This window comes from Cryptomeria japonica, chromosome 7 (genome assembly GCF_030272615.1).
Source record: "Cryptomeria japonica chromosome 7, Sugi_1.0, whole genome shotgun sequence".
Classification (NCBI taxonomy): domain Eukaryota; kingdom Viridiplantae; phylum Streptophyta; class Pinopsida; order Cupressales; family Cupressaceae; genus Cryptomeria; species Cryptomeria japonica.
In genome coordinates, this window is record NC_081411.1 from 755909920 (window position 1) to 755922214 (window position 12295).

The following is a 12295-nucleotide window of genomic DNA, read 5'->3' on the forward strand; positions in this document are numbered from 1 at the left end:
TTTAAATCTTATTATAATAGGATGAGGAAGTAAGTTAACCTTCTTGTAAACCTTGGACAAGTCATAGTAGTGATAGCTAGTGTTGCAAGTAGTGATGACCTTAGCGTTATTTGTTATCTTGTGCTTTGATCAAGGTATAGTGTTAAAGAAATATTAAATGTTTATTGATAGTATAGGCATATAACCATTATAAAAAAAACTGTGTTCTTGCACATTATGCTTGATGTTGAATTCAGGCATTACATAACTCTTAACATGATGACTATCTCTGAGATGCATAATACTTAGATAGTGATACTTAGAAGAGTAGATCTCCATTCTTAGTTATTAACTATTTATCTTTTTATTACTTATTCTCCCTCAACCACACTTCTAACTCATTTATATGAACCCTTGAGTATATTGTGGTATGAATTGTTTAAACATTTGAATTGTTATTGTTTGTACTAGCAAAATTAGTTAAAAATGATTATAGGCTTTCCTTCTGTTTATTATTTTGATGGTGTTCGCTAAGAATATATTATTGATAATCATTCTTAAAAAAGGAAAAAAAAATATAAGAAATTATGTAAATTCTAGATTTGATCATAATGATACATGTGATACATATTTACTTTCTCCACTTAATATAAATAGATACATCTAGGACTTCATTAATAAGTTTGGTAGGCATACATGGTTGTATTTTATTTGATACCAGTCTTAAGGTATTTGTTGCAAAATTCATTCCATTACTCCCTTAAGATCTTGTAAATTTCATTGAAGTAAAATAAATAGTTAAAAAGACGAAATACATGGGGAAAAAGAACTTAACTATATGAATAAATTATTGTCATCTTTTGTTCTTTTAATTGGTTGGGAGGAAATACACTGGTATAAGGTTTATGTGTGAAACGATAATCAAATGAGTGTAGTTTGGGGACAGATGGCTTAAATCACACATACTAAGCTTTGACTTCTAGATTTAAAAATGTTGAATACTTAAAGTTGACTAACATTCTCTAGACTTAATATGTTACTTAATGTGTATGATTTAAAACTGATCTATGCAGAAGTCATGCAATGGATGTATTCTATCTCCAGATGGAATTTGATTGAAAACAAACCAACAAAAAGATGGAAATAATTTCTGCACATTGTAAAGAAACGCTTTTTGATTGCTAATGTTAGCTGCACTGTATGAAGTCAGACAACTCGACTAATATCTAAAACCCTTCTCGGTATATATACTCAACTCAAGGATAAACATTACGAGATTCATAGCTAGAGCGCCTGATATGACGAGATGTCAGTATGAGAAATTCTAGAACAATACACAATCTATGAATGGAATATTATAGGCAACGTAATATATATATGTTCTCTATTCAGGGGCAGGTGCCGATGCTCCACCGAGGGAAAAACTCTTCAGTCCTCCAACACTTGGCGCAGACGCAGTCCTGATCATCATTCTCCTGCTTCGTGTATTGCGAGTATTGCGAGCCTCGCACATGTGAGGCAAATATATTTCTGCAATTACATTCCTGTTACCATGTGTTTGAATAAAATCACATCTATTTACTGAGAAAGAAACAATGACAAATAATGGGTCACTTACCTTCTCCTGCTGCGAGGTTTTGGTAGAGATTGACAATGTTAGGGCACCTGTTTTGGCACTTGCTTGAGCACAGTTTAGAGGTGAAATCAGAATTCTCGAAAAGATCATCAGTCGACATGCCCACACTCATTCTCTGCAAACCACAACTTTGCAGGCAGTCCTCGCTCTCAATCCATTCCTTCAACTCCTCTGCAATTATGCCCGATGACTGAAATACACTTGCACATATACCACTCATTATTCAACAAAATTAAACTAGAAGCGCGGTTTCCTTTGAAAAAACCAGAGAAAAAAAGTATTCGTAGAGAATATATTGCCTGGCACTGGTATTCTATTGATCCCTCGCTAGTGGATGAGTATTTCTTCTCGAGCACACAGCGAGCTCCGGAGGATGAGACAGAGAAAGCACACATCTCTATTGGAAGCTTTTCACATTCCACACCTCCTTCACCTACATTCTCAAATGATCATTATAATCGTAGTAAGGAGTTTAGTAAAATTCTTTCTCAAGGAGAAGACGACTTGTATACAGTACATTCAAAAGAGTAGTTTTCAAAATGCAATCAAACATGTAATCTCACAACGAAAACAACGCAGAAAAAAACCTACATACCCAGCACTAGAACACTTAGCATGCCCAACAGTGCCAAAATAATGGCAACTTCGATTGCCTTCCCAGAAGCCATTTGCTTCTCCAATCTGTAACTTTTGTTGGCGTAAAGAAACACAACTAAAAGAGAAATGTTTATTGTGAGCAAGAATCCGAGGTTACTCATACTTATACACATTTCGCCGCAGGAAAATTCCCAGAATATATTGCATAGTGTACAAACATCTACTTTCCACCTTTCTATGTATCAGATTTGGGCGGGAGTGGAGAATCATTGATCTGTGTACGTTTTTCACGGCCGACAACAAATTATTCCATAATGCTCACATAATATAGGCTCTCCATTTTTTCCACATGAATCTGCTGTCTCCCACATGGTTTCCTCTGTGATATGGGTCCACATATCACACGATTCCATATATCATATTACCATGATTTGTAAGAATGCATGATGACGCCCACTAATGTTAATTGTGGCATTTCCTTTTTTGACTACGGATTTGTTGGTTACATCAAACTTCTCGACATCAGAATTTTTATTTGTTAGATTTGATAATTGACATTGCATCTTCATATATACAATTTCATTAGTTTTTAACAATTAAACCTGCGACGTTGTAGAGAGTTAACCACTTTAGTCATTTAGACGGGCTTATGGTTTTAGTTGTCTTCCGTTTGTTAAATCACTTAATGTCTTTTAGGATTTGGTAATTTAATGAATAATGGTTACATTTTTTTGATGTAATATAAAGTAAAATATTATGCTATCTATAAAAGGGGTATGGTAATAAAAATGGGTCTAAGTAATGTCTAAATATATGTAGATGAAAATAATTTTTAAAATGAATTATTTAAGTTCATTATAATCATTAATAAATACAAATTTAAAGAGTAGAGAGTTAAGATAAAACAAAAGAATATTAAGTATTATTTTTGAAATTGAATCAAGAGATTTCAATATTCAAGTTCTAGAGTTATGATGAAAATAGATTTTGATGTATTATAGATTATTTTTTCTTAGGTATAGGAAAATAGATGTTACTAGGACGAAGATTGACACTAAATTTGTATAATTCAATATGAATCATTACTAATAGGCTACACATAATAGTAAACATAGACAATGTCTCAAGTGATCCAAATGTGTATGGTAGCTATTATGCTTAATATTATTACATCACCTCTAAAATGTGTATGGTGGATATTCTTAAAGTTTTAAGTGGGTCAAGTAATGCAGTAAACATTTGAAGATGAAAATATTTTTTTAAAAATGAATTATTTAAGCAATTGGTATAATTAATAAATATAAATTTAGATAATAAAGAGGGATGTGGTTATTCTCTCTATAGAATGATATGTTTAGGACATCATAATATAGAAAGTACCATACAAAATGGTATGGTATTATATAATTTATCATAGAATGTGATCAATCAAGTTGTCTATTGAAATTTGTAAGGGTATAATTCATGGTCACGGTCTCATCAATTATTTGGGCAACAATCCATTTTGAGTTCAAGATCACACCCCTTACCTATCTTCAAAGATATAGATTCACAATATATGCATTCTTCAAATTTGTTAGCACCAACAAGGAAAGTTAAAAAAAAAAAGATATAAATTAAAGCCAAGAACACTTCTCATTCAAAGCGCCATCTCAAAGCTAGAAGCTATCTTGAGATGATGGAAATCCTCCATCCTCTAGTGCCACCATCCTCCAAAGTAACACTTATTAGTCCTTACCCTCCAAAATTAGTGCTAGAGGAAGTACTAAAAGAAAATATCTCCTTTCCTCACTAACAAACACAAACACAAACGCAATAGACATTAGGGTCTATGCCAATTGCCTTAAACTTCACACTATGCAACTTGTTACAAAGAAAATATCCCCTTTCCTCACTAAGTGATAAGTTTCCAACAAATAGGGATTCAAATAGGCATCAAAAAAATTCTTAGAGATAATTTTGATGGTATCATCAATAGGAAGAACATGAAAGCACTTACCATACTTAACATCAACACATCAATGAACAAAAAACATGTCTCCTATAACATACATCACCCACTACCCTTGAGTAGATGAGAACTGTCGTAACCATTTTATTTCACAATGCCAATACTTTCTTTAAAATTTCAAAATATCTAGAAATATTACAACCTCTATTGTTGCATTCCCATGCCTTCAAAGTTTTGACTTATTATTCATTAAATGAAAAAAAATGAGACTTGCATGCACTAAGATTTTAAATTCCCATTGAAATGCCAATGAAATCCAAAAAAATATTGTCTAATTAACCTTGTAACACCTTATTTTCCTTATCACTCCAATACATATATCTTCAACCCGCACATAGAAATATATTCAAACCCCTTATGTGCTCAAATTCTATTACGAATAATAATATGCCACCCAAAAATTGAGAACTACATCTTTAGAAATATTCATTCCTATGCACCATCATCACACTTCATCAAAAACACAATAAACAAAAAAATCACCAACATTGCACTCTTTATTTTGATGTCATTAAACACCAAGTATTGGATGTTTTGTGGGTACATCTTTTTTCTTATAGTGCTATGACTACAACTTGAAAATCCTTAGATGTGTACATAGAATAGATACAAGCTCAATAGGTCACCATGAATGTCCAATTAGAAATCACATAGAAACATTGGAGTTTTGATTTGAGTGATATTTCCACATCACTAGGATTGGATATTGGGGCAACTTAAAATTAATAATAACAAAAACACCTCTCTTGACTTTAACAATGCAATAAACACCACCAGTTACTAAAAATTTATGGTTCTGTCTTACTTTTTATAGTCCTAGAACTATGTCTTGAATAATATCACATTAAGCATGAAACTGCTGGAGTACACAACTCTTATCTTCATGGATTAGAAATTTCCCAAAAGTCTCCAAGTGTTGGATTGTGACAACAATAAAGCAGTGAAATAATAAAACAATAAAATAAATAATCTTTTTTAGAAAAAAACAATTTTTATCTTTTAAGAAGAAATTCATAATATCTTTAAAGGAATAAAACAAGTTTTTTCTATGTTTAGTGGTGGTTATTATCTTGAAGATATTATATATATCTTGGTTGTCTTGAAGGTAAATAGAAAGAGTTGTGAATTGTAGATTGGTTGAGAGCAATTGTAATGTTATTATAAATTGGAAGAGAAATTATTATAGTAGCAGTTGTGGATTGTAATTGTATTCTTTGAATAATAAGAATACCGATACCTTTCCCCATGGGTGTTTCCTTGGCATTTTGTCAAGGTTTTACCATGTACATTACTGTCTTATGTGTTATTCTATTATTCCATTGCATTATCTTTGTTATTTCTTTGCAATTAATTTGTGCTACAATATTTAACTTTCTAGGTTTATGCTTCCACATTAACAACAAGTGGTATTAGAGTGATTATTTTTTGTAGTGACTGTGTTAGGATTTGGTGTTTAATTTGTAGGATTAAATGATGAAGGTTTTGAATGCAAGGTTTGAGGTGGGGAAATTTAATGAAAAGAATAACTTTGAGCTATAGAAACACAAGATGCATGATTTTTTAGTGAAACAAGGATTGGACAAGGCATTGGTAGAAAAGTTGAAGAAACTTGCAAATATGTTTGATGAAGACTGGGAAGACCTGGCATTGGTTCTTATTAATATTGTCAGAAAGGAAACAATAGTAATCTTGTGGAATAGAATGGAATGATTATGTAGGGTTCTTAGTTTTAGCCCATGTTTACATGAAAGCATTGGATGATTAGTTACTAGTTGCATGTGAGTTGTGGAGTTGGTGGCTTGAATGCAATTGGACAACTTGATAGGTTTCACATTTTTTTTATTTCTCAAAGTTGTGTTTGTTGATCTTCATTTGAGGAGATGTTAGATCATGATGACATGGATAGATTCCTAATTTGGTAGTTGAAACTTTGATAGTTGATCATGTTTAATTTTTGTGGTATTGAGTACATTGGTCATTTGCTTGGGAGCTTCATGAGAGTGTGATGTTGCATTTGGAGCTTAGCATGGATTGATTGGTTACATGTGCTCATGGATACATGGAGATATTGGTGAGCTTGTAGTTCTCTTGTGATTAGAGATGTGTTGAGATTTCAATAGTAAGTATGAGGAGTATATGCCTTGATTGGGCTTGGGCAGGTATTAGGTAAATAATTGTTAAGGTGGAGATTGTTGGATTGTGACAACAATAAACAAATAAACGAATACAACAATAAAACAATAAAAGAAATCATATATTTTTTTAAAAAATATTTTTTATCTTTTAAGAGGAAATTCATAATTTCTTTAAAGGAATAAAGAAATTTTTTTCTATATTTAGTGGTGTCTATTATCTTAAATATATTATGTATATCTTGGTTGACTTGAAGACAAATAAAAAGAATTGTAAATTGTAGATTGTAAAAATGATTGTAATGTAATCTATACAAATCAATATATTGAGGCAATGGTAGACTACATTGGTATCAAAATGGTAGTCTCTAATATGGCTATAAGAAGGTATGGTTAGAAAGTGACTCTCAAAATATTATTAATTGTTTAAGGGGTGTTCAAGCCCCTAGTTGGAAAATTAAAAGTATGATATTTGCTTGCATTGATATGCTTAAATATTTGGAGGATTTTAAAATATCTCATGTCTTTTGTTGGGCAAATAAGATGGTTGATGGCTTTGCCAACATTGGTGTCAAGCAACATCATATTGTTTGTTGTGGGTCTTTTTATCGCATCCCCATAAAAAATAAACATCTGATCACTAATGATATTAGATTTTATTAAGAGGATGGATTTATTGGTAATGATGATTCATTACTCCCATCTTGTGTGGATGAGATGGATGAGATGTTCACTCCCCTTTATGGAAAAAGGTAGATCTTTTAATTTTAAGTTTTCTTGGCCCAAGGTGGTTTCAAGCCTAGTTTATGCCTGCCATTTGGGGTCTTTATTTTTTATGTGTGGTTGTGGGCTCCCTATTAGCTACAAAAAATATATGCATGGAGAAAGAAATAGAGAAGAGATTACCTCCTATGAAAAATTATAGAACAAACAGTTTATGTGGGGAAAGCTTTTGGTGGGCGGTATTACCCCCTATATGGAAAAACTTCAGGGCCATGATCCTCTAGTGACCAATGCCTTTCTGGATGGTTGGGAGAATTGAATTCTTTTAGATTACAAGGTCAAAATCACTATCATGGAAGACCTTAATAGTGTTAAAAAAATTACAGGAATGTTGGCGGAAGGCAAGAAATTCTATAGAGACTGAAAGGCATTTGATGAGGCAACCAATGTCTTTTTCAAGGGTACTAAATGAAATAAGGTTCAAAGAACCACTAATGGGGGTTATGAATGGGTTTCCATCAAATCCCTTTGGTTCGATGTTGTTGAAGTGATCACGAGGTATTTAACCCTTGATGGTCATTTTACTAGCTTGTTTAGCTACCATTTTAGGCATGTGACAAATGGATTTCATTGCCTTTTTATCTTCTTTCTTCTCTTAGCCATTGTATTAATTCTCATAAAAATAACCCCAATTCCCCAGTCCTTCATGAAGGCCTCATTCTACTTCTCATGGAGCATGTCAAAGCCTTGGCCATTCAAAATAATCCTTTGGTCTCCAATCGCAAAATTGAATTTCCCCAAAAAATTTCTCGACATTTAAGAAAAAAATTCTACTAATTCTGAGGTTGCGCCTTGTGATGATGATGCTTGCTTCCATATTGGTAGCTGTAAATTCCCTAGGAAGAAAAAGCTTGCTCCTAGATGGCCTCATAGGTATGAAACTGAGAATGAAGACTCTAAGTATGTGCCTTCAGAGGAGTATGTTCCCAACTCCTCTCCTAGCTTTTCTTTGAAGGACAAAACCTTGGTGGTGGAATTGTCTAAATCTTTTAAATTTAGAAAGGTGAAAGAGAAGGAAAAATGCTTGAATTTATCTCATTTGACCATTGGGGGTAATAAAGTGTCCGAGGTTGTTGAAATGTCAAGAAGTCCTTGGAAAATTTAAATGTCAAAAAGAAAATTGTTGAGATAGCCGAGGACAAGGTTGTCAGTCTTGAGTATGGGGGGGACCCACAAGGTATGGGTTTCGACATAGAGATCCCTGTTGAAATTGATAAAGGTACCCCTATTGGAATGGATAAGAGGTCCTCTTCCATGAGATAAGGGGATATGCTAATAGTAGTAAAGGATGTGAGAGAAGGATAGGTTAAATGATTTAAATGGATGCTGTTGGAAATCAATTTACTCAAGGAAAGGGTTAATTCCCTTTATGACAAAATGGATCAAGGACAGTTAAGTGTGAACGAGTCCTTGCCTATGGATAATGTAGATAAAATGCTTGCCCTTATTCAAAATGTGGCCAAGGATGTGCGGACTATGAAGCTGGATCATGAGGAAAAGATTGTTAGCATTCTGGTGCATTTTGTATGACCGGTGAATGATATGGTTTTCATTGTTGGTAACATCATTTCCCAAGTCCTCACAGTCTATCAGAAATAAGTTGACAGGTATACAGTGGTTAACCGGCTAAACAGTGTGTAGATAGGCTAAGCAGTGAGTAGATCGACACACAAGAGGACAACCGACAAGCAGCAAGTAGAGTCGTAGACCAGCATTGAAGAGGTCAACCGACAAGCAAAGAGTAGGCCGGCACATTAGTATACAAAAGGTAATCAGTAAGTAGATTTTGCTCCGTACATCGATAGAGTTTGTAACTGACAGACTGGTAACGTTCTGGTTAACATCCAGATAAATCGACAGTCTTCTCCAGTCAACTGGCAAACTTATTGGCATGAATGACTATTTTGGCAGAGATTCCTGAAATGATTTATGGAGAGTGATTTATGGCGCGGTAACAAAATTTTGAATATAATGTTTTGGAGGGAAAAGTTGGTGACAGATCCAAAGGGTATTAAATTCACTTAATTCACTTTGATGAGGTTGTTGTTAATATGGATAGCTATGTGAGAAAGTGTGAACACAGGGGGAGTAGAGCATAGTGCAGAGCCGAAGGATAGAGAACCGACAGAGTACAAAGCTAAATGTATAAGCAGGAAATTAGTATTGTACAGAGAAGATACAACCGGTGCAGATAGAGTTTGGTTTTTCAGTGTGGTCTGATCAAGCTATTGGTAGCTACTCCAACAGATCATCTTTATGTTGCTCTCTAACCATTGCAACTAAAATCCCTTAATAGGGTGGACTTTAACAGGTCCCATTGTAAACATCCCTTAACCGAGTGTCATCTTAATTGATGATCTTAACACCTTTGACAAAGCTACCGTTAACAAGATAAAGACACTAATAGGCCTTAAACAAAATCTCTTAACTGGGTGGCACCTAATAGTGTATTTGTAATCTCCTAACAAGGATGGCTCCTCACCAGGCATACTCCAGAAGAGTACATATTTTGTGAGTTCCTACTCACACCATGGTTTTCTCCCATTTGAGTTTCCACGAGATAAATCTTGGTGTCACTGTGTATCTTTTCATGTATGCTTATTCTTCTACAGTAGCTATTTATATTGATGAATGTTAAGTTAATGAAAACTTAAGTTAAAAGTTTTAATTGGTTAAAAATGGTAAAGTGTTGATTCACCCCTCCACTGTCATCACCAGTTGGGACTAACAAAAATTAGGTCTCTCGAAGCTTCCATTGGCAAAGTCCATGATAAGCTTAGGGTTGTGGTAGCTGTGAGCATAAATGTTATGCAAAATAGCTTTGAAGGCCTCAGACAATTAAACGAGAAGGCAAAGACCCTCAAAGATTTGTCTAAGAGTAATTCAAATTACCCCTCTGCCACTGTGAAGGATGATAGGAAGAATATTGCGGTTGTTCAACATGGAGCGGACTTTAGACCTCTTCTTGGTCTCTTTACCAGAACCCGTAGTCATGGAAAAGGTAAGAATTAACAAGCCCAAGTCTTTCATGATGTTCTGAACATCAATGAAAATGTTATTAGCAAGAATGCTGAAGCTTCAAAGATGTTGAAATGTTTTTAGTAGGTTGTCGAGTCTGTGTACCTTCCTGTTGGTCCACTGTTGGTCAGTTGTTGACTTTTGTCTATTCTTTCTTGTTTTTGACTGTCTCTTTTTGTTAAGGATTTTAGGATCCCTTCAAAACCTATTTTACTCTAATAAAAAAATGATTATAGTGTTATTGTAAATTGCAATAAAAAACTCGAAGCCCCACAACAAAAAGATTTATAAAGATTTATAAAGAAAACATACTTTTCTCAATCTATCGTGAAGAGCAGCTATCTTAATGGCTGACAAGAAGCTTCTCTTTGTATGACTATGCAATTATATGGTCTCCACTCTCACCGCTTTCCATAGGTCACAGGTATTTATACTTTTTAAATAGTCAACCCATGGTTAAAATCTTCACAATCTGCAATGCATCTTTGGACGCCATGCTCAGTGGAGGTCAGGAGCTCCAAACTCTTAGACATATTTTCACCCTACTCTTCTAATGCCAAACTAAATGGCTATTCTTTTCTTGCACGCTATTTATTCCCCCATCGTAATTCTATGCAGATTTTATGCCTTCACATGGTCACCATATCAGTTTATAATACACTCATCAATAGCTTACAGGTGAGTAGTATATAAAGGAAAGGAAGAACATTTAGCAACTGCGAAACCGGAGATAACAACAGGAATCCAAATGTAGACAATCTGAGTGAGAAGCTAGATGCAGATAATAAAATATGCAGAATGCAAATTTCAGCTATAATGTAAAATTGAAAATATGGACGTATTAAATGAAGTTGGTAAATTTATTATAAAGAATTGTGTATGATTTAGGATTTAAAATGTCAAATTCATGATGAATCTTTGCCCAATAATGGTTAGAAACAATATTGGATCATGTAAAGTGATATAGTGTTTGACTTTAAAAAAAAATTGTACATAATCTAAGATAGAAATTATACGAAAATATTAAGTGTTGGTTTCTAATGTTTTTTTTATATTTTTTCATTATAAATATAAGCTTATATCTTTTAATATCTCTATTTATAAATAAACTTCAAACCTTTTACAATATAATTGTATTTAATAAAAATTAATTTTAATTTGTTATATCTATTTTCAAAATCAAAACACACACTTTTTGTATTGGCAATCCATAACTTTCACATAATGGTCCCAATCCAACAAAAATCTTTTATTTGTTTATTTTTTCTATTTTTTCTCTTTCTAAAATCGTGCTGGGCATATTTTGAGTAATGAGCATCTAAAATTTTCTTTGTTGAAATTCTTTTATGATTCTCATAAGCATGATAGACATGAAATCTAGAGGATCATTATCTAACTAATAAATTCAAAGTGTACTTCTTTATTTAATACACATAATATGAGCATATATAATTCCCTTTCTCCCTAGTATTTGATGACAAGGGTCTAAGGGTTTCTCAATGATGGCCATAAAACAATGAAATATATCCAATTTCTAGAATTATATTAGAAGATGAATAAGGTTAACATGAAATAGAATCTTTGATGGGAGCTCCTTGAACAAATGAAATTCCATATACTAATACTTAATGATAATAATAAATTGATTATGAAAGTGAGTCCCACACTCTAAATCTAAAATCCAATCACCAAATTTTCAAAATATTATAAATAAGAAACCACTTTCCTTTAGAATAACCATAATATAGTTATTGATTTACTTTCATGTTGACTTTTTTTATTTTATTTCTACATACATTCTCATGATAGTTCATGTGGATGTTAAAATAGGTGTGAAATGTAGCAATAAAAATTATGTGACTTGCACTTATATTTCTTTTAGCCTCATGCTAGCTAGGTTATAATTTATGCAATTAACACCATACAAATGGTGTGATTTCTATTGATAATGTGTATGTAACACAAGATTTAGAAATAAACATAAAATTTTAGTTTAAAATTTAAAATTTACGATTGAACTTACTTTTCCCACTTAAGTTTTATGTACCAACAAGATGCTCATTTTTTTTTTTAATTTAATTTATGAACCTTGAATTTGTATTTCGAGTATTTAATGTTATTTCATCTTAGTATCCTCAA

General features: G+C 32.9%; 1 protein-coding gene across 1 annotated transcript; it reads right to left on the minus strand.

Moving 5' to 3' along the window:
- Positions 1-1136: 1136 nt before the first annotated feature.
- On the minus strand, positions 1137-2366 carry LOC131074582 (uncharacterized). The gene is made up of 4 exons (XM_058011217.2): positions 2211-2366; positions 1915-2048; positions 1598-1805; positions 1137-1509 (listed from the first exon to the last, which is right to left on the minus strand). The coding sequence occupies exons 1-4, from the start codon at positions 2281-2283 to the stop codon at positions 1364-1366; spliced, it is 561 nt and encodes a 186-aa protein (XP_057867200.2). The 5' UTR covers positions 2284-2366; the 3' UTR covers positions 1137-1363.
- Positions 2367-12295: the final 9929 nt, after the last annotated feature.

Coding starts and splice junctions, on each gene's coding strand:
- LOC131074582 (XM_058011217.2), bottom strand. CDS start 2,283: ATGGCTTCTGGGAAGGCAATCGAAGTTGCCATTATTTTGGCACTGTTG. Junction 2,049..2,210: donor GCTAAGTGTTCTAGTGCTGG/GTATGTAGGTTT, acceptor TTGAGAATGTAG/GTGAAGGAGGTGTGGAATGT. Junction 1,806..1,914: donor CAATAGAATACCAGTGCCAG/GCAATATATTCT, acceptor AGTGTATTTCAG/TCATCGGGCATAATTGCAGA.